Source organism: Gavia stellata, chromosome 6 (assembly GCF_030936135.1).
Source record: "Gavia stellata isolate bGavSte3 chromosome 6, bGavSte3.hap2, whole genome shotgun sequence".
Lineage (NCBI taxonomy): Eukaryota > Metazoa > Chordata > Aves > Gaviiformes > Gaviidae > Gavia > Gavia stellata.
This window is the reverse complement of record NC_082599.1, coordinates 36,170,223-36,194,236: the sequence shown is the minus strand read 5'-3', so window position 1 is coordinate 36,194,236 and position 24,014 is coordinate 36,170,223. Positions and strand designations below refer to the sequence as shown.

The window sequence follows — 24,014 nt, the reverse complement described above, 5'->3', positions numbered from 1 at the left end:
AACACCAGCACTTGCTGGGTAGCTTGTGGCTTTTCAAGTCTGGGAGATTTTAAGTTTTGCCATTCAGAACACATGCCACTGACACCCTGAGTTGGGGAGGCAGCAATACAGTACCAGCAGACAAAAAGGAGATGGAGGAGATGCTGTACAACACAGGAAAGAGATTATTTTCTCCTCCCAGGCACTAAGAAACAAAAACACCTATCTATGCATTGTTGCCAGCAACAAAACATACAACAGTCCCATCCTTGCCTTTATCTTCCCTCTCTCTTGATTTGGGTAATTCCTCTGGGGCAAGGTCACAAAAAAAAGTAGTAAAAAAGGCTCACAAGGAATGAATGGCAAGTGCAGTAAGAACTGACAATCCACAGCATGAGGAACAAAAGCATAATTTTTGTTCATATTACTATACAAATTACATTGTGTATTTTACAGGAAAAAAAATTACTGTCTTCTGCCCATATTCGTAACTCCTATTCATTCCACACTTACCACTCAGTTGAAAATATGAACACTTATTTCGCCAAAACAGTTCAAAGCAGAAGTTGGAGATAACATTTATTGCTCTTTATAATCCTGCTACAGTTCTGTAATATTAATAGAAACTCTCCCACAAGCCATAACATACCCAGAACAGGAGGCAGCCATAAGCATACATGTCAGAGGCTGGAGAAGCTGGCTGTCCCATTTTCAGTTCAGGAGAAACTAAGCTCAGGGTACTGACAACCATAGTGTTTGCTGCAGCACGCTGTTCCTATGGGAAAAAAACAGTATCTGTAATTTCAAGCAAGACTGACAGTACACTGAAGCGGATATATCTCCCCATCCTTTTTAATTTGTCAGACAACTTCATCAGAGCATTCAGTGCTAACACAGACTGAAATGTAAAATCTCCTCTGCTGATCAAAAAAAGTGGTGTGTAAAGCAAAAAAGAGGTAACACCACACATGTATCATCTGTAACTGTAATAGAAGAATAGGGATGGCAGATTTTACTCCATACTAGAACTATTAAAGCTCATTAGGTGGTAAAGAATAAAAATTGCAAAACTTCTCAAATTAGAAAAACCCCACAAATATTAAAAGACATTCGGCACGTTTTTGGAGAACTTCAGATCTAAAGTTCGGTACTGACAGCTTTCCCATTTTTTCTTCTCTGCCTTTCTGGTCTTTACCTGAAACCAGCTGCTTACTCCCTTCCGGTTTTCAGCATATTTTAGGACCGCCTACTGTCAAAATAAAAGCTAGACCCTGAGTTTCTATCCCCCTCCATGACAGCAGCCAGCACCAGCTATAGCCGGACTGGAGAAGACTAATCTCCAGATTGCCAAGAGTACTCCGTAACACATCAGTTACCAGCTCCACTCATGCACTTGTAATCATGCAGAAAGTACAAGCACTGAGCAGTACTGTCACCACTATAAAGAAGGCACAAACTGGATCCAGACTGTGAACCATGGGTGGAACTTTCCTGCTCTATCACACATGAGCTGCTCATTGTGGCACAGCCCATACCTGTGGGGAGGAGTAAAAAGAGAGGGATAGTCTTCCTCAGCTCTTGCAATTTTCACAGTTAGGCCATCTGTAATGAGTACGACCTTTCAGAGAATTCAGCTGTCAAAAATTTTTGAAGCATCTCTCTTTAGCATGTTGAAAATTGAAATTTATTTCAAGAGAAGCACACCTTGCTGTCCAAACATTTGACACTCTTCATGAGATTAACAGATGATGCATTTCCAAAGCAGAAATAAGGTTTCTCAGTGAAACTTACTCTTATTTAGATTCTGTTTATTGCATTAATATAATCACATATTATCATAATATATATTACTATTTAAAAAAATAAATAAGCATGAAGCAGACCTCTAGCACAAAAATGTGTCAGCTCAAACAACTTGAGTTTATGAAGTCAAAAGGTGACTACAGAAGAGATACCATTTTTGAAGACTTTGCTATGTAAAGACAATGAATAGTAAGAAAATAGCTTGCGTTCTTGAAGAATATTAGATTTTCACCAAGAACTACTAAATTCTTTACTACAGAAACTGAAGACTAAATCAGAAGTACATGTAAATACAGGTATATGTAGGCAATGTAAAATCCTGTTAATTTACCAAATTAGAACCCCATTACCTATCAAACAGAAAGGCAAAGACTTCACATGAGCTTGACTAGCCCTCCTTCAAACATGAGTTCTTACTCTCACCTCTGATGATGCTGATTACCATTAAATATACAAGACAGACATCCAACAAACAAGTACTGCATCTTCTCTTTTTTGTTCCACTGTTTTGCTTAACCAGAGCCTACGCTCAGTAATTCTTTTTTTCCTCTCCAAGATTTGATGGTGTTTACAAAAATTTCATCAAGTCCTAAACTGCCCAACCCTATTCAGAATATGAAACAAGAGTCCCACTCCTGTGCATAATGTTTATCAGTAAGTCTTTTAAACTCTAAACACAGTTGTCTGTTTTGATACGTAATTCTGACTAAAAGTCACTAAAGGATTTTTTTTTTTTACCTCTGATTTCGTGAAATCAAAGTCCCCAACAATTCCTTGTTTTCGATTCACAGCAAACACATTATTTCCATGCAGAGATCCGTGTACTATATTAGCTCCATGCAACGTTTGTAGACCTTGAGCCACTCCTTTCATCACTTTTAATGCCTCCTAATGATTTAATTTGGGTGTTTATTAGAAAGTTAGATACGGAAAAAACAAAGCATAGTATCAAGTAAGTTTCTATCCAGAACTAAGACTTTTTTTTAAGGTTTGTACACATTCAAAGTTCATGCCAATTCCATTTTATGAAGTTGGATTAATTCCCAGGAAGATTATTATGACTTGCACAACCGGGCAGAAAAAAATTGCAGTCACTGATTAACAAGTCACTAACATGAAAAAATATAGGGAAGAAAAGTCAAAAAAACCCATGCAACTTGGACCTTTACAAGTAGGTCCAAGTCAGCAAACAGAAGCTTCAAGCCATCAAATAGAACTAGAGAGAAGAGTCTATTGGCTTCCAGCTACTGCTTCTTTGAGAAGGGATGACTATCCCAACTGCCTACACAACGTATGGGGAAGAGGGAAAGGAAAGGGAGGGGGATGAAGTGAGGGAGGAGAAAAAAATTACACACACAGGAGTCTTCTAAAACTTCAATGCAGAAATGCCTGCCCCGGAACATCTAACATGTTCAACTCCATTACTTTTAAAATGTACTAGTAATACAGCTGAGGCATTAATCTCAGTAAAAGAAAAAAGTGTATCCAAAATCTCTTTTAGAAAGTTGTAAACTACTGCCTGACCAAATGCTAAGAATGCCAGTCAAGCTATCCTGTGTAACTTTGTACAGTCACTGTCAGCCACCAAAGGAGGTATGCTGGTGAAACACCATCAGCACCATAAGATACAGCAAAACAGTCAGAGTTCCATTCAAATGCATACAAAATAACTACTTCGACTATCAGCATTTTATACTTACTTCTAAAGTCAAAGGTATATCAGCCTGTAAAGCTCCCAGACTTGCTCCTGGGTAGTATGGGACCATTAAATATACCAAAGGATCAGTCTTCAAGAACAACAGAAAAAAAAAAGGAAAAATAGTTTCAAATATCAGGAAAATTGAGAAGTGTAACATGCACTAAATGTGTGATAAATCAATTAATTATGTTTACTAAGTAGACAGTTTATCTAAACTCAGAAAGGAAATATTTTTCTGATTCAATGCTCCAACTTAAAATACATTAAAGCTTTAAGGTTCAACTGCAACTCTTTCAGCTTAAACCAGAAATCAAAATCATCAATTTGAATCTTGCCTTGCAGAAAAGAAGAAACAACAGTTGTAATAATCCAGATTTCTCCTTCTGCTGATTCCAAGCTCTGTGATACTTGGCAACTCTTTCTATCACTTTGGCTTCTGAGCTTACATCTACTGAGTATCCCTTAAAAACAAAACAGATACAGGCATTAGGAGTAATAGCTTAGGTAACATTATTGCACTAAACTTTTTTTTTAATTAAAGAAATGCATATTGTTAGATGCCATCAAATAACTTCCTCTTCTACTTAACGCAAAACTCAATTCCAACTGTCATAGACTGTTCCCATATTTTCTTACTAACTCTTAGAAAGTCTGTACAACAAAACAGGGAGCATGTGTCTAATTTGAGATTTCAATAAGCCAAGTCAAAAGCAAGAAGAATGTTTACAACTATGCTTCTCATAATAGTACATCCCTTGGTTTCCCAATTACTAGTAGATTGGTAGAGAAGCAGAGCAAGGGAAAAGCAGCAGTTCCTGAAATTTCTCAGTGAAACCATCAGGAAGACAAACCAGCATCTGCAAAAAGAGGCAGGAGTAATGAACAGGATAAAAAGTCCACCAGATACCAGAAAGAACAGACAGTAGACGGGAAGCACTGTTCGCTACAGCAGTCCTCAAAAGAAGCGGGGGAAGTCATTAAACAACATGGAAGCAATCCAGAAGGAAAACAACGCTTCATGTTTTACAGGCCCCAACAAAAAATCTGCCATCAGAAAAGGGATGTTAAACACAGGGATACGAAAGGAACAAGAGAGTTCATTCAGAATCAGCATGTTCATAAGCTAAGGCCTCACCTGCAGCACCAACTGAAAGCCAGTGCCAACATTACCTTTAAAAGAACCTTCTGACCCTGAATTTCTGAACACACTAAAGGTCGCTTCGTGCTCAGTTCCTTCATTGGCTCAGCATCCAAAAGGTCTCGCTCCAGGCTGCGTGTCAGAAGTCCGCCAGAGTTCTGAAGCACATGCATACGCAGATATCCAGGGTAAGCGCATGGCATTTAACAGCTGGTAAGATTCAGAGGCTTTGACTACCTCTCCTCTTCCTCAATCAACTTAGCAAAGCACAAAACAGTTGGGACATGTTAAAAAGTTACAGCATCTGTTACCAAGAGGCTGGCCATAATGACACAGCTAATGAAATGCACTCCTTGAACATCTCCCAGAAGAAGGGAAGAAGGAAGAAGACCACAACAAACAATGCTCAGGGTATATGTCCCCCAAATGGACAGAGACCGTGCAGAGCATTGTTGGTGCAGAGCCTTGATAGTACCCGAAACAATAACTGACAGTGCATTCAAACACCATCTCTGCTTACCATATAGTTTAGAATTCCTGCTTCTGGATAAAGAAGTGGTAACTCAGGGAACCATTTCTGTACCAGATATGTAAGCTTCTCCTAAATGAAGGAAACAAGGCCCACAGCTTCAGGTCACTAGCTTCTGACACATATATATACACACACACTAACATTTGCAATGTATACCCAGGACATTCAAATGCATGTTGAATATGACTGTACCTCCTTCAACAACATCACTCAAAACAACACTGTCATTTGCTTTTTCCACACATACACAAAAGAAAAAACACACCACCAGAACCAAAACACCACCACACACCCAAACAAAAAAAAAAAAAACAACCAACCACACACAACATTAATACAGCAAGTTTGATATTGACAGATTTTTGAAAGCTCAGAGGGTGTGTAATGTTAAGGCCCCAAACAGCTCATGCACTATCATGGAAAACATTTCATCTTTTCTACAAGTAGGTCTAAACAAAGGAAAACAACTTCACTAGGAGCAAGTGGAGGAAGACAGAAATCAAGTAGTAACACAGACCAGGCCAGCATCTCAAGCAACTCCAGACCCCACACCACTGTAATGCTGCAAGGTAACTATTACCCACAAATGCTGTGTCTGCAGAGGTAGGTATATCACCATCACAAATCCCAGTGCCCTTCTACTCGCTCGCAAGGCAATGACTTCCAATTCTTCCCTCCATATAGAGGGCTTAAAGAAAGGGTGATCTGCTTCACTTCAAGATAAAAGCCTGTTTTAACCTAGTCATAAGGAAACAGTTCCCCTTCTTGCAAGAAATAGGGTCTTTCTTCAGCAACTGAGTTTACACTTTCACCTGCAGCTATTCTGGGTTGAGAACTAAAGCTCACTTTTTTTTCTCCCCTCACCCCCTTAACAGAGGGAGGAAGGGGGGGAAGGTCTGAAGAAACTATGTTCAAATAGAAACAAATTTGATCAGCCTCCATGCCTTCTCCCATAGGTTTCCCCAAAAAAGGACCATCTTAACATTCAACATTATAAAAATCACATTTTTTATTTTACTCAGAGCACATATTAAAGCAACAGAAATACAGATGTGCCTCATACATTTTGTTTTAGTTGCCTAAGTAGTTTAATACTTACATATTCTTCTTGTTCCTTGGATATTTCCTGAAGAACCCCATTTCGCAGATCAGCAATTTCCTCTTTTATTCTTGTCATTTGAAACTCACTGTAATCATCAGACTGCATTAGGAATAACAAAGTTAGTGTGTAACTCTCATTCTGCTATTATACCAAACAACGGTAACCTACTGTATCAGGATTAAAAAACAGCTTCAATATCATAGTTCTGGAGTTGAACGTATTCTCAAATGCGTAATTTACCCAGTCTCCTTTCTGGAAACCCAAGAGAATCTCGTAAAACCTCATCACTGACAAAGGCGTTCCCTTTATTTATGTGACAGACCAAATGTTCCAGCACTTTGCCTACTTGTTTCCTAAGTCAAAGAGCATTTTTTTTTTAATTAGATGATCACATATAATCATAACAGCAACATCATTCATCTACCAGCAATGTCAGGTTCCCTAATCCATTCACTTTTTTCTCCCATAAGCAGGCATTTTCCTCATGTCACCTCATTATTCAGGAATCCTTTTCCCAGTGGGTTTCATTAGTGTGTCTCACTTTAAATCCCTCTTGGAAGCTTACTGTCCCTTTACAATGCTTACAGAAAGACACATGCAGGTTCTTCTTTTCCTGAAGTATCACCAGAATAATGAATATGTGATCAAACAAACAGCACTGAAGCTGGGGTAATATTTACATTCTTTGGACTTCTCTGAGGGGTAGCGGGGAACCCTGAAAACTAGAACAGACATCAACCTCTGTCACCAAAGGGGAGGTACATGCATTATTAACAAAGTGAAAAACTTAAAATAACCACACAACCAGCACAGTGAAGAGCTGGACAAAACTGTTCATGCTGTGAACAGCAACCATCACCAGAGGGACTTAAGTTAAAGCACAGTGCCATGGCTGGGGACTGAAACAGAAAAGTGGCTGTGTACCGACTTTTTTTTTTTTTTTTTTTTTTTAAGCCATTCAGGCTTGGTCTCAGGGGCCTGTAAAACTTCCACAGTTAAAGGCAAAATTGAGGTCAGAAAACACAATCTGTTCTATATAGTTACCACTTACTTGGAATAGGCAAAATTAATGTTTCTAAACCAATTTAAAAAACAACAGACAAAAACACCAACACTGTAACATTTTCATACTTCCTCAAAGTTGTTCTTTTCAACCAGCTTCCACCTTAACTGGGCCTTTAAGCTTTTCACAGTTTTCTGAATTGATAATAAGTTGTTAATATCAGGTCTTCTATTCAGCCATTCCTCAGCATGTTTCTTGAACTAGGAGGAAAAAGGGGGGGGGAAATCAGAAAGCATTCAAGCATTCTATTTTAATATGCTTTAGACCAATGCGTTAGAGAAACTGCCTGAAGCCTATTTGAATTCAGTTTTTCAGGGTCTTTCCCCACAGAAGAGGGGTTTTACTGTGTTTCATTTTAATTCCATTAACAACCTTCTGGAAAACCAATATTCTACTTAAAGCTCAATCCCCTTAAGTTACATACTACTGATTTGTAATGAAGCCAGAGATTCCAGCTTCCACTGCTTTATTTTTTAAAGAAGTATCTTTGCATTTAACTGAAATGAAGCATTAGCTGAGGTAATGTACAACTGCAATTCTCGAGCTTTAACCCAACCAGTCTCTCATCACCGATACATTCCTAGAATTTCCGTATAAAGAAATAAGAGGACTTTTTGAAATGAGAAATTATGTCAGAAAGGGTTAATAGTATAGATCAGTGTGACAGAAATAAATAAGGCATAAACTCACCTCAACACTGGCCAAGTATCTGTTCTGTATTACAGTGATCATACTTTGCTCCTGACAAACTTTTTGTATAACTTTACTGTAAGCACTCATAATTATTCCCTTCTCTGCTTCATCATGCTCCTGGATTGAATTATACAGAGGGAGATTAAGGATTGAGAGTCATTCTTCATTTATACACACCATTTAAGATGTAAAACCTTTACTGAGAAATTCCATTATAAATGGAAAAAAAATCCTTTATCAGATTTTTCTCTCTTCTTAAAGAGATTCTAAAATGGAAGTCAGCAAGTCTAAGAGTTCATCCAATAGTTTCAATAGAATAAAATTGATTGGCACTTCTACGCAGAAGTCCAAATTCATATTCCACATTCTATAAAAGAATTATTTTAAGGATAGCATGGTTGAATAGATATGAAGCATTAAAGCATGCAATCATTCTTCTAAAAGGGAGTCACTGGTTCTATCACAGAGACCAGTCACAAGCAGACCAAACTACTGGTTTGTTGTTAGTATTATGCTACATTAAAGGACACATTCAACTTTTGCTGCCATGACCATTCTCTGGCACAGTAGGGACTCTCGTTACAGAGACAATGCAAGTACCTCAAAGAGTTAGCAAAAGAGAATGGAGGAAACGCTTATCAAAAAAGATAATAACTGGGAAAAAGGCCAACACAAGCACAGAAAAAGATTACCAGTAAGGCAAGAACATCTGTCCCATGCAAAATTAAAGTCATGAAAAACTATTCGTCTCTTAAGACTAGAAAAAGTAAATTTATCCATACACATTCACGCAGAGAAGCAATCCCATTATTTTAAACAGAAACTTATTTTCCATCACCTGTGTTTTCAACACAAGCACCAAAACTCAGTACAGCTCAAAGAAAGCTTCTCTGCACATACAGAGGGAAGAACCAGTTTTCCCAGTATTTCTTAGTTAAGCCAGTCATACATACAGCTAAGTTCCTGTAGCCCAAAGCTGTCCTCTGCCTGTTGCCTAGAAAACACATTCTCTTCTCTCTGGGGAGCAACCTGAGTGACTTTCTATCACATTTCCACAAAAAAAGATGCTGCCTTGTAGTGACTAAACTCATCTGATACATTAAGAAAAGCTTTAAACTGAAATCAAAAGATGTATAAAATATATAGGAGCCATGACACAGCAGGCATGATTAGAACTTACATTTAAGTCAGTATCCAGTTCTTCGCAAATAGCCAACTCAACCTTTTTGAGAATTTCATCTGCATTGCCAAACACTTTCTCCAAATCTGAAGATGCTTCTGACATCAGGTCAAAACACTTCAAAGAAAAAAAAAAAGTCAGCCTTGCAATTGAAAGTAAGAAGTCAGCAAGCAGATAGCAAAAACAAGCAAGACATACAAAGAGTTAGCACTACTGGAAATCTAATCAGGATTTGTGTCAGATCTCACCTTTAACTGGCTCACACTTGAGTGATACAACAATTACTAGAACGAACAGAGTTAAGATTCACCAGGCAAGAACAACGTTGATTCTTGCCTTGATCAGGTTTTATTTTCCTAATCTCATTTTGATTTTTATGAAAAATGAAACAGTAGAAGAATCCCAATCCTTCTTGTATTGAGTTCCATCTCAAAAATCAACATGTGTGCTGCCCACACAGTGATACACAGGATGCTCAATATGGCAGTTTCACTATCAAGTGGGCTTTCCATTCCTATATAGCACTACCTGAGATAAAGACACAACCTGGGATCTATTTCACAGTTTATCAAATGTGAAATAAGGTTAAAGATTTCACCAGGAAACCCTAAGCGTTTTCATAGAAGTCAGAAATAACTTAACTTCAAGATAGAAAATACAGAAGGTGTCAGAGAAAAATCAGTAAGATCAGCTTATAATTACACTGAATGTTGTTTTCAGCAAAGTTTTGTTACTCTGATCTGTAGAAGAGATATTACAGTGGCAGCCAGAACTAAAATGAAAATATGGTCCCATATTTAACATACAAGATACACAGTCATAATAGAAACCTGCACACTGCACCTCATTTATTTACCTATCAAGCATGTGTATTCCATTAAAGCTTGTGAAAATATTTTATTGCCTTAACCTTAAAGGAACTAAAAATAAAAACTTCATCAGTGCAAGTTCAAACAGTATGTTGCTCCCCAAAGCCTGGAGTTGCATACTGGGAAGGAGCCGTCCAGTCTCTGAACATTTCCTTGCCTGTCATTGACCCATTTCCTACTGTAGATTCTGATTGATGCTACATGAGATTAATTTGGACTCAGAAAGAGAGAAAGAGAAGTATCTATTTAAAATAAGGGGAGGGAAAACACTTCAAACAAGAAGCATTTCTCCTACATGATTGCTCACACTTTTTTTAAAAAAGGAACTAGAAGTTACATTGCAACAGAATAATTGCATATCAAAAGGTGAAATTAAGATGGAGGAATTTCCATTTATCTCTTTGTCTACCTACCAGTGCTTTACCAACCCATAACAAAAGCCTGTACATTTCGCATGTGTCTGAACTGTTTGCAAGAAAGTTCAGATTTGAAACAGGTAAATCAAAGTTTATCACTACACTAACAAACTTTAGTCACTTTCATACATGCAGAATAGCACTCCGAATTGCACCCAGCAATCAGAGAAACCCACCTGCAGCTTTGTTTGCCCCCTCTAATAACTGACATGATTATAAACATCTGCAAGTAATTATATTCATTAACATTATACTGCACATGACATGCACAAAGTCTACACTGCTGCTGAACAGCATTTATTGTCAAGTCAAGGACCACTGTTATTCATAACAGTGTCTGGCCACAGTAAATGCCCTGGGTACAATGAAATGCAAGGGCAGAAAACCTATTCACTATGAAAGGGCACGACCCTTGTGGATTATGTAGAATTCACATGGGCAGGACAGTTATGCTGACACAAACTGATAGCATTTACACACAAGTGCAACAAGAAGGAGACCAAGGAAGGTGGGCCTGCAGGAATGGAGGGAGAGCAGCTTACAGCCTTCCCAGCAAGAGTAACAGTCCTAAACTGAGCAAGAACAGAGATATTAAGCACAAAGTTACCTCCCTACTTTGCACTTTCTTTACAAGCAGAACTCAATGGATGGTAACCCACTTCCACCATCCATCTCCTTTTAAGACAAGTAACACACACTCAACTTCGATGCTCCAAACCTCCTACAACTCAGACTGAGAAAGACACAGCATCAGAATGGTATTCAAGAAAATACTGCAGGACATGCAAATAGAAGTGGACATTTATTTGCATAAATTCTCCACACTCAGCATTTCAGTGAGAAAAAAAAAAATTGTATTATATATTTGTCTGCAACCTGTACCTAGATCATGTCAAGTCAGACCGGCTTCTTCTTTGCAGTGATCTTTCATCACCTCTTTCAGCAGCATTTAGGAACTAGAACCTTTTAAAATCTGAAGTCTTTCTATCTAAAGGCCACTTGAAAGGACTAATTAAAGCATTTCAGTCACACAATGAACAGATAGAGCACACCTATACAAAAAGTTATACTTGCATAAAAGTACTGATTTTTTGTATAAAGATGTCCTTTCATAAGAAAGCATAAACTCTGGCTCACCACAAAGGTACACTACTAAGAATAAAGGTAAATTAACACTCCGTTCCTCAGCGCATTACCTTTCCCCTCTGTATTGAGGCACTGTCATTTAAGGTCATGCTCATATGCACAATCTCCCTGCCATAGGTAGTTGTCCCTACTAATGACTACTCCTCAGAAGCTCAGTTAGACAGTGTCATAGTTCATCTTTTCCACCAGCAGGAAAGATTGACTGTTCACCTTACCTTTAAGATGCCACTGAACCAGTCAGCAAGAATTTGCAGAGCTGTATCCGTATCATTTCTGACGCAAATTAATTTCTTTGTTTTAACACTCTTCCATTTAAAGAACTGTTGAAATACCTCCTCAGAGTCATCTGCTCCAGAACCTTGACCATACACCATCTCCAGAGAAGCAGACAGTTCCTGTGCATCAAGTGAATCAAACAAAAACAGGTTTGCAAACCAGAAGAATTTTGTGACAGTATACTATCTACAAAAATCAAGACATTTAACACAGAAAAAAAGTCAGCACTACCTGCTGGCATAAAATTACTTCTACTATAAAGGCCTCTTTCTATATCCAGTGAAATGTATTTTACATTCCACTTTCTTCTGAGATCTAGTGGCAGTACGTCTACCAGAAAGTGCAATGCAGAAAAGGATCTCACATAGAGATCATAGAGTCTGATTTTTCCCTTCAAAACATGGAAGGAAAGACAGCACAAAAAGCTTAACAGCTCATACGAAGTCACTTGTATACTAGTTTCTTCTTCCCTATGGATAGGACTTTAAATTCATACTCATCAGGATAAAGAGCAAAATGGGGTTCAGTTTATAATGCTCCTCATAGAACCATTCAAATTCAGAAAACAAAGTGAACTTGTACCAAGAAACAAGGTGAGCAGCCAGACACCCAAGGAATGCTTCTGGACTGACCCCTCCCTTCAAAAGTCATAGTCCAATCTCTTCTGATCCACCTTCATCATCACACTGATTCCTAGATGGAACAGCAATTACCTATGTGTCTGACACCTGATGGCCCTCTGAAACGAGTTTTACAGTCTGAAAACTTCTATTTCCATCTAAAAGCCAAGTATTCTGCAAGTACATGAAGCACAGGGTAGACCTCCTTTTGACTTGTATTGGAAACGAACTGAAGTGCTACAGGTAAGAGAAAGGCATCCAGGCTAAAGCTCAGGGCAAAGAGAAATCACTTCTAAACAAAGGGCAGTCTGTCAAACGACCTGAAGAACAAGCAGGGTCAGAGAGGAATGCATCAGTCAATTACCAATAGAGACAACATCCTGACAGAAAGCAGCCTTCCTTGCACCTGGGTGGAAAGTCCCATGCTGAAAAATACTTGAGAGCTACATTGGTGGTTGCAGGCAATTTGCTGTAGTTCGAAAGAGAAAATTCTCCCTTAACAGTGGGATTTGACTGAATGAACATGTGCTTTTGTAAGAAATAGCATCCTTCAGCTTTCAAAATCCATCATTTCACTTACCCACAGCATTCCCAACAAGATGACTAAAGAAACCCTGAGAAAGGCTGCTGACAGTTTGCTTACATAGAGCATTTCACTTTTTTTTTTTCCTTTTCTCAGATCCCAGAACATTTGAGTTAAATATCACAGACCTTCCCAAACAACACCTAGGTCATGTAGATGAACACCGAAACACCTCTCTCTCTCCTCCTCCTGAGACAGGTTTCCATCTTTACATCCCTTCAGACTCAACAGCCAACACTATGGAAAAAGCAGCATGACAGAACTTAGAAGTCACTGTCAGGAGCCTTTCAGACACTTGAAACACAGAGGTCATACGAGCAACCAAATGTAACAAAGTAAAACAGACTGTCTGACACGTAACACCACAGGCCAGAACGTAGCAGCAATGAACTCCCCTTGCTGAGGGCTGCAGGTACCGTGAAGGTGAGGAAGTGAGCTTGACCAATTTTGTAGAACTACACGTGATGCAGCCACAGCCAGGCCCCAGCTCTACAGACTCAGTACAGCAAAAGTTCAAACTGGGGCCAAAAGTATAAGAATTTCCTCACATAACAACTAACTTAATACAGTGACCACAAAAAAACCCCAAACAAACAACAACAAAAAAAATCAAAACACCAACACAACAGTATTTTATAAAATTCTAAACCTAATTTCATAACAATAGTTACTATAATGAACAGCATTCATTTATTAAACCAGATTGTTTAAAACAGCAATTTCCAACTGAGCCAGGTGACATGAGCTTTGTACAAATATGCTTGTCTATAAGAAAATACAAAAAGTAGGTTTGCGCTAAATTTATGGAGGCTATTTAAATCACCCAAGTGCACAACAGATTTTTCTCACATTCTTTTTTGAACAGCTGGATTTTAATACACCAGAATATACATGGATAGAAAATGGCATGGCAAGGGAGAAGCCAGGTTCAAATGGAACAGTCTGAAGGAGGGAGAAAAAAAAAATCAGCCCATTTAAACAGCAGCCAATAGTGAGTAACAGAACTGAGAAAAGTGTGCAGTAACAGTTTCATATCCAGTATCACATCTGTTTACAAAAATAGCAGCACTAGTCACACCAGAAGAGTATCTGTATGCATTCCATCAGGCTGTCCTCAAGGAAAGAATCCAGTAAGATACATCCTATTTCTACCCATTTATTTTTCACACTATAAACACACTTCCCTAAAACATTAGCAGCTTCACCAGCATATGGATACAGAAACGGGCTCCAGAAGGATAACAAGTTACTATATGAAGATAGCTCAGTGGCCTACATGCACTTGTCCCAGTCACTATCTCTAAACATGGTAACTCAAAGCACAGAGCAAGCTACTACACACTATGCAGGAGACAGAGGAAACATGCTTACAGACAGATAACACAGAACAGCTGACAACTGTTCAGATCATATCCTAGCTTGCTTTTGAGTAACTTAGGCGTATGCCCACACTCTCGGCTTTCCTCTTAACCAATGCAGTATTATTGCTTGGAAAGCATTGAGCTCACCAACTGTTGATTTTGGTCCTAGCCATTTGGACCAGCTGCAGCCGAAGCTGGCTGAATTTGTCCGTAGTTTAGGCCGACAACAATTCTCACCACCAAGTATAAAACATAAGTCAGAAGAGATGTGTGATGCAGAAGAGAGGTTTGCAATACACAGCCTCAGTGAGAGGGGTATTAGCTCCCACGCTCGTGTTCTTCAGAGAGCCACTGGAAAAAATACTCATTTCTCTAGTTCAGCACAGCATGATCTCTTCAGCTTGATAAAACTGCAATCAAGGTTCTCACTGATATTTGGTAAAAACTCACTGTTTCCCTACTTGGGAAAACTATTTTGCTCTTGTATGAGGAGCTAGAAGACCATCAACACAGTTAAGGCTAAAGCCCAAAATTCACTTACCACACCTAGCAGCATTTCAGTAGCACTTCAAATATTTTCAAAATACTCAAAATTTCACTGCAGTACAATTATCTAGAAGATGCTTAATGCCTACCACCTAGTGGATTAGCACAGCATAACCCTTAAACACACAAAAAAACCAGAAAACAGGAAAACCCACACACAACACACCACAACTTTTCCTCTGTCTGAAGGAGCAGGATCCACACAGGGCCTCCAGTGATAGAAAGCCATGAAACGCTACCCATCCAATACCCTTCTAATCGGACACCAATCTGCATATCAGACTAGAACCCAAAAATAAGTGTGCCAAAACATTTTTTTGAATGGCAATGAAAAATAGTTCCATTAGAAGTTGAGTAAGTAATTCCATGAAAATTTGAATGTTTCAATTTATTAATGCTGCTCCAACCTCACACAAACTTAAGTGCAGCCTGTAATCTTGGTGATTTTTCATAAGTACACAATCTCATACATGTGTGGACAAATATATATCTGGAATTTGTACAGACAAGCTGTCAAACTACTGCCAAACTTTTTCCCCTCTCCACACACACTTGCACAGTCAAAATAAAAGCAAGTAATATTTCTGAAGTTAGAAAGAAGAAAATAAATTCTTTCTAATCACAAAGGCCAGTAACACCAGCTTGGTAATACTTCTATAGGCAAAATCCTCTTCAAAAGTTCTTACTGCCTCTACGAGAGTTTACTCCCCTGTCTACTTCTCCACTTTCTGTTGTTGGTTTGGCTGGGAGGGAGAGAGAATCTTCGTATAAACATGTGCTTCTGTAGTGTTTAACTCTCACCTTAAAAAAGCTTTAAACATTTTACACTTTGCTACACTAGTCCAAACTACACAGCCATCTTAACAGAAAGGGCTAGGGAAGTGTATAATCCAACCACAAAACCCACTGCCATAATTTGCAGGATAACTGCATTAACTTTTTAATTACAGGTTCTCTCAGTAACACCTGCCTTTTCTAAATATCCTGTGCTTTGTTAAGTCTTGTTAGTCACCAAACACAGTACCGTAAGAGAAAAGCCGTTGCTCAAGTCCAGGATCTAGATAATAATTTGCCTCTAGAAACAAAACATTTAAGAGACCAGGATCACAAGTAACACAGGTGTCAGATGTACAACTTAACTCAGAAGCATTATCTAAAGCTTCATCTGCTGCTGTTGAGGTCTCCAACTATAAAACGTTTAACATTTAAGAAACACCCTCCACAGGTTCTCAGTGTTTCAGAATCAATACTGATAAAAGCAGCCTCCTTACCTGTAACGTTCTTGAGCGCTCAGAGAGGGGCAGCTGATCCACTTCCCAAATTAATTCTTCCACTGCCGAATACAAGTTCTGCTGCACCTCATCTCTCTTGGTAATCAATTCATCTCTTTCATCCTATACAGAAGGAAAAACAAGCCAGCAACTCACACCCCAATGCCACATACACAATACGGAAGTGATACAGAGAAGCATTAATCCTTGCAAAGCACAACACATGCTTGACTAGGAATGAGTGAAAAAGCTAATTTTGTTTTTAACCTCTACTCCTATGACATGACCACCTTGCACAAATACACAGAATGGTAGGGGTTGGAAGGGACCTCTGGAGATCATCTAGTCCAACCCCCATACCAGAGCAGGTTCACCTAGAGCAGATTGCACAGGAATGCGTCCAGGTGAGTTTTGAATATCTCCAGAGAAGGAAACTCCACAACCTCTCTGGGCAGCTTGGTCCAGTGCTCTACCACCCTCAAAGCAAAGAATGTCCTCCTCATGTTTAGATGGGACTTCCTATGACCAAATTTGTGCCCATTACCTCTTGTCCTGTTGCTGGGCACCACTGAAAAAAGACTGGCCCCATCCTCCTGGCACCCATCCCTTCAGGATTTATAAGCATTCATAAGATCCCCCCTCAGCCTCCTCTTCTCCAGACTAAACAGACACAAGTCCCTCAGCCTTTCCTCATAAGAAAGATGTTCCAGTCCCCTAATCATCTTCGTAGCCCTTCACTGCACCCTCTCCAGCAGTTCCCTGTCCTTCTTGAATGGGGGAGCCCAGAACTGGACACACTACTCCAGATGCGGCCTCACCAGGGCAGAGTAGAGGGGGAGGATAACCTCCCTCGACCTGCTTGCCACACTCTTCTTGATGCACCCCAGGATGCCATTGGCCTTCTTGGCCACAAGGACACATTGCTGGCTCGTGGTCATCCTGTCGTCCACCAGGACTCCCAGGTCCCTTTCCACAGAGCTGCTCTCCAGCAGGTCAGCCCCTAACCTGTACTGATGCATGGGGTTATTCCACCCCAGGTGCAGTACCCACTTGCCTTTGTTGAATTTCATAAGGTTCCTCTCTGCCCAACTCTCCAGCCTGTCCAGGTCACACTGAATGGCAGCGCAGCCTTCCGGTCTGTCTGCCACTCCTGCCAGTTTTGTGTCATCAGCAGACTTGCTGAGGGCACACTCTATCCCTTCATCCAGGTCATTGATGAATATATTGAACAGGACTGGACCCAGTCCTGACCCCTGGGGAACACCACTTCTTACGAACCTCCAACTAGACTCTGTGCCACTAATCACAACCCTCTTGAGCTCTATCTACCAGCCAATACAGCACCCTTTACAGTGTAAAAATATGACTACATTATCAGACAACTAAAGAAACAGTTTCTGTACGACTGTTGATAACAGTGGGAGCCCTAACTGCCACTGTAAACTTAAAATGTCCTAGTTGTCCTGCAGTTTTTGACTGTATTACAGAAATTAGAATTTGGATTATCCACACTTCCATACCTGCCAAATTACATCCACAAAGTCAGATGGCAAAAGATTTCTTACTGGAGAAGAACACTCTAGAATCAAAAAAAATCCTTTTACCAATTTTTTTCCTTACCTTCTAGCAGTAAAGACAAGTGACATGTGAACTCCCTACTGTTTATCTGCAGTAAGATCATTAAAGTAAAGATCATTTTCTAGAAACAAAAACAAAGTCTCCCTTGGATGAATGGCAGGATTAGTTCTGCTAATGGGAGAGGAACCCTACATTCGTATCAGATAAGGTACCTAACAGACTCACCAAGATCAAACCTTTCGAAATGGATGAAGGAAGTTAAAAATCTATACTCAGAAGCATGTTTGCAGTGTTCTTTTCACAGTGATTTAACCCAACATACCCTTAGAAATATGAAAATATATATAAACATGGAAGACCAAACTACAGCTTTACATACCTGCTGTAAAGATTTGCTATTTCCTCCTATATCCACGTCCAAAAATAAAAAAAGTAAGTAAAATTATTGAAATAGCTATAACACACTGTCCTGACGTGTTCCCTTCCCTGCCCCACCCCCTCCAAAAAAAAATCTTGGAAAGTCTGGTGTGGAAGGCAATTAGTAAAGAAATGGAAAACAACAGAAGAGTTAACCATGGCACTAATACCAGTTTCACATGGAGCCAAAGAACAGTCAAGTGAATACTTCCTGCTAACAAGCAATATATAATATAAATATTTCCTTAATATAAACATGTATACACAAACACAGGCTCAAGAGTGTTTTTAAATTTAGTTTATCCAGTGAAATCTTAGAAGTTGACTTTATCAGGAGTTTGCAAGCATCCACAGAAGATAGACTAGAAACCTTTAGCCTGTAACAGACAAGGGCAGAATGAGATCCAATCGTTGGAAATTGAAAGATGAACAAACTCCAACTAAAAATAAAATACCAAGCTGCGGCATACACTGCTTGAAAACTTAGATTAGCAATTGAACAGATGTTATAATTCAGCAGGACATTAGTGGGCTGGATAATAAAAAACAATGTATTAAGTTCTACTATAGAAGGTGAACACAATGTATTGCTTCAGCACTTAAAAACACAAAAACAACAACGAAAAGATTTAATAGGCACTTCTGCACTTTTTGGGCATCTCTGGTGACCAAAAGCACACACAATTTTTACAGACTTCCTGCTGGTTTTCCTGCATAAGACAGAAGCTAGTTTGTAAAAGAACACTGTATCACACTGCATGGAAAGTGTTCTTTATGACAAGAGGTCCTTATTCCTTTTAAGGAAAAGATTTCTGCAGAATATTACTTCAAAAACTAGAGCAATAGAGACTTAATGTAGTAGAAGATTCAAGCCGGCAACCAAACTCCAATTAATACCAGTTCAAGCACTAAAGTAAGTCACTACACTGGGCATTAAAACAGGACAACCTTTGTGGTACCATAGCTCTAGCATGACTGCAAGCAAAACTCTTGTTCTGTACCCTTCACCTACCAAAGTCTTCAAAATACTTAAGACAAATTCCACAAGAGCCTTGAGATGTCCTGCTTCCAGTTGCTACCAATTCATCTTGAAAACTAAATTTATTCTTCAGGGAGCTCTACACTTCTACACACACTCTCAGTTGCATACCCTTTTCAGCACTCAGGCACTTTGGGGGACACCTGACATCTACCAGAACTCACATCATCTTTATTTTTCCCTGTTTGAAATATTAGCGACACTACCATGACAACTTCCCCCCTTCAAATAGCAGGATTTTTTTTTTTACGCCACCTTGCTCTTGAAAATTCCTAAGATTTCATGCCACTGTTCATTTACACATTAGCTTAGGCAACCAGGAACAATGTCAGAATGGGTGGTGGGGGACCAGGGGGGTGTTGCTGATTTCTGAACAAAACTAGCTTTCAAGCCATGTGCGAGGCCACTCCTTGTCAACACAAAACAGAGAGCTACACAAACACATGTAGAGCTACCAGAAGCAGCATAGTGCTGTAACCTCATTTCAGCAGTATTTCAAATATTTTGGCACACTACAACACATCATGCAGACATGACTTCATTGTTAGATATTGTCACCCATTTTGGCTGTGAATGTCCAGACTGTCTAACATATTCCAACAAATTAGTCCATCAGAAAAACCTCAAGCACTCTTCAAGAATGAAACCTCTTTTCATTATGCTTCTCATGGAAGAATGCTGATTGCTGGAGTTGGCAACTCAAAAAAGAAACCAAAAACAACCCACACACACTGCCACCTGAATGACAGCAAAGCAACTCTATTGAATAAATACTTTGAGACTCCCCAGTCACATCATTGTATCTGCATCTATCCTAACTCTTGTAGACATTAAGAGTTTTCTTTCCTTCTATCCCCAGCCCAACTGAGTCAAAGCAAAACTGGACCGGGGGTTGAAAACAAGTTCAAGATGGGTTTGCTTTATTCGTCTGCTGTTGTTCAACAAAGCTTATGGACGCACTTGAGCTCAACCATCCCATGTAATCTCCAGAAAATGGCAGCTGCTGCTATTTCACATGGGATCAGGAATTCGCCTAAGGAAAGCTTGTGCAAGTGGATCCCTAAGCAGCCCTGGCTCCTGGGTAGCTCACAGTCTAGCTATTCTACACATTGCTCCCCTATACAAGATGCAACACTAAAATGTCACCTATTTATTAACACTTATCTTAATGTTGTCAAGTTTAAACATTTGACTTTGTTTACTAAAAACTATTTTTCACCCACAAGCAATCGAACATATGCCATGCTACAGATGTCTTAATACTTTTCCCTGCACAAGCAACAACAGAACTTACTTGAGTTCTCCTCATGGCTCATTGTTTTCTAGCCCACTTCATGAGCTGCTAAATTCAGTGTAATACAGCAACACTTCTTAAGCAAACACGTTTAAAATGTTTTAGATTATACTTGAAAATAGTCACAATACAATTGCTATCATTCTCCCAGACGCACAACTACCACCCCTTCCCTGCCTTGCCACAATGCATGCAACAGACAGGGGAACCTTCCCACTCCCAAAAGCGGCATCGCTGCGCATGAGAGACGCAGTACGTAACTATCTTTAACAAGACAGCCACGTCTACGTACCCAGGCGGGCTTTTTCAGATCTGTGGTTGCAGAGAAGTTGCACTAGATGGCAGCTTTCCTCTATACAAGTCCATCTTCCTATACAACCGTATTTGCATACCGCTCTCCCTATGCCTCCCCATAGGAGGGAAGCATATACTAAGTAGCGGCATGCTGCTCTAACTAAAGGTTTTAAAGACAGACACTGCAGCTGCACAGCTGAAGCAGTTTCTAATACCGAACAGAAACCTTTTAGCTACCATGCTCTGATTTCCTTATACTTCTTTACAAAATCAAGGGTGTCAAAAAGTCTAGGTTTAACACAAAAAATAACACTCCGCAAATACACCAGTTGTGGCAAAGGTAGCAAAGCCTCCGATGTTATCTAGCAAGGACAGATGTTTCCATGCTGTGCTCATGCAATCCAGCTACACTTGTAAGACTAAAATACTCTGTCAATAGCTGTTAAATTATAGCTCTTGAGAAAAAAATAATTCCAACCTACCATATTTCTGCATAACTGAATCCTCTGTTGAGCCAAGTCATACTCTGTCCAAATCTTCTGCAATTTTTCCAAGGAACACGGAATAGCAAGACATCCTTCTGTGACTACTTTTATGGCTTGTGACAGCTGCTCCCCAAAACAACTGGTCTTATTTGTGTGCCTAAGTTGTAAGGAGGGAACAACGTTTTACCAGGATTCTTTTTTCCCCGGAACTTAAGCAGTTTAAAAATCGATGCTATTCAGACACGAATTTTGAGATAGCACCTGCCATGTTGTTAACCTAGTTTCTTTCAAAAGGTAGCAGCAGCAATTTGTTTCATTCAGCAGTTAAATCTTTTTTTGAGGAAGGAAGAAGGACCAAGAATACAATCATTATACCTCAGTATTGATGAGGCCGTACCTGGAAATTCTCTCCTGCTTTTAATTTACCTTTTGTCCTATTTCCTCCCTTGGTACTTTTTTTAACTGATCTTCCATGAACTCATACACAAATATATATATTCCTTCTTAAAGGAGCTGATGGTCATTTCTATTTCAAGTCTTCTTCCCACTGCAGTTTAGTCTCTTCTTTTAAAACCAGATGGGTAATTTGGGCTACCCAAAGAGATACACCTCTCACAGCAATACAGATATCCAAGGAATTCCGACTACCCAGTTAACGCCTAGCTGCATTTACTAATTAGCATCTTCCTTGAAGATGGAATTGAAAGCTCTTCTTGCCACAGCTATGGTAAAAGAGCAGAAGTGAACCAAAGTAATCTGATAAACACTGAGAAGCAGGCAACACAAATTCCAGTGAGCTTCCAAAAAGCTCAGGCTTCAGCCTTGCTTTTGGGAAATATTCCCCTCTGTATACAACACTACATTTTTCTTAGAAAAGTAATAAAACAAAGCTTTTGAGAAACAAAACACCATGCATGACTTCAAAAGATAAACAGGACATTGATAAACAGTACTATTTTAAGAAAAAATACATACCTAACTTCTTTCAATGCCTTCACCTTAGCAGCCAAACTTCCCATTTTCGTTCCGAAGTACGTACGTAGCGTTTCCTCAAAACTTTCAGCAGTTTTCCTGGATGCTTGCTTCTCTCTCTGAATTATTTACCGTTTTTGGAGCAGTGTTTCAACAAAGAGAGGTAAAGATACATCAACAGTCACAACAGTCAGCCAGGGTTACTATAACATGCAGACTATAATTTAGACTGTTGAAAACTAGAGCTAAACACAGACATGTGCACGCACACACACAGAGCCGGCCCTCTTCAAAACACTAACAAAATGCCTAGAAAGACATACAAACCAATGAGAAGAACTTTATTTTCTTTAATAGCTTCTTAAAGGTTAATGGCTTATTTCCTTCCTCTCATTGCAGTAGTGATGTGTTCAAGTGTATTTCTTCAATTACTCCCCATTTGCCAGCAAGTCTTCAGACAATGTGGAATTTTTTCTTTCCTTGCTGAAAAATTCCCACCCATTAGTTCAGGGAAATCAAGTCCAGGATTCTCATTAAACTCCTTACTCTCATCACTACCACACCTCAAAACAGTGCAGCAAAACAAGAACTCTTGCTGTATGTACAACCATCCTGACCTTCCTACAAGTAAAAATAAGGAATATTCTTGACCCCAAAAAAAGCCCACACACCACATCTGGCTATATTCCTTAAGGGGCAACCTAAATTTAAAAGCTTTTGCTCTCATACCACAGAGATGCTTTTATAAAGTCCACTTTAGGTAATGAAACACAGTCTTTAAAATAATTAGCCTTTGAGACTCACTACATATTATATTAAAAAAACAAAAACACCAACAAAAAACCAAATATAGAATGTTTTCAATAGTCTCCTATTTGCAGATGAGCATCCAAAGTCTCATGACTGCAGGGTGTTTTTTTAAGTACCCCTCAAAGCCACCACCACGCATCACCCTTCTAGAACAAATCCTTGCCTACCATAGTGTTTTTAGCAGGGAGCAAGTATTTCCTTACTTAAAAGACTATGCACAACCCTTTCTTTTAAAGCAGTTTACTTGCATTCAACAAGAAAAAGTAATTAAAATTTGTAGAAAACAGTTTTTAAAAAAAAAGCAAATACTCAGACTATAGATATTAAATGCTTCTAAGAATTCCTTGCATTCAAGTATTTTTTCTAGGCTGCAGACATGTATTCTGTTGCCTGTTAATTTAGTTTGCATAGAAGTGCACAAACATCGTATCTTCAGTTGATGGAGAATCTGTGCAATGACAGGTTAGTATATATAGAAACACAGGTGTTCTAGGTAGAGGTAACAGTAGCAAAGCTGGTTACAGGTAGTTTTATTCTGCAAGAAAGAAAAAGGAAACAGCTGTGTGCAAGTTCAGGTTTGGGGGTGTCAAAAGGATTTACACAACAGCAGATTTCCCTTTCATATCTGTAGAGATAAGAGTTTGCACAACATTTTTCTGAATTCATGCAAACATAACATCCTTTCACACAATCTCTTCTTACTGCTACTGTTTACCACACGTAAAACCATTCACAGCATTTTTAAGCCTATCAGTAACTATTACTAAGTGCTGTGCTTCTCAAATAGTGCTAGGAACTTCCCCGGGGAAGAAACATAACCATCTTTTCTATTAAGCAGCAATTAAGGA

At 39.2% G+C, this 24,014-nt stretch overlaps 1 protein-coding gene across 1 annotated transcript in view; it reads right to left on the bottom strand.

Moving 5' to 3' along the window:
- The window catches only part of STK31 (serine/threonine kinase 31), a 38,572-nt gene that overhangs the window by 6,154 nt on the left and 8,404 nt on the right, over positions 1-24,014 (bottom strand). The window contains 14 exon segments of the mRNA XM_059818873.1: positions 629-754; positions 2,521-2,670; positions 3,483-3,569; positions 3,817-3,942; positions 4,652-4,777; positions 5,140-5,220; positions 6,251-6,352; positions 7,385-7,516; positions 8,007-8,126; positions 9,190-9,306; positions 11,836-12,015; positions 16,278-16,400; positions 21,382-21,541; positions 22,360-22,475. Of these exon segments, the coding sequence (XP_059674856.1) occupies positions 629-754; positions 2,521-2,670; positions 3,483-3,569; positions 3,817-3,942; positions 4,652-4,777; positions 5,140-5,220; positions 6,251-6,352; positions 7,385-7,516; positions 8,007-8,126; positions 9,190-9,306; positions 11,836-12,015; positions 16,278-16,400; positions 21,382-21,541; positions 22,360-22,475 (1,746 nt within the window).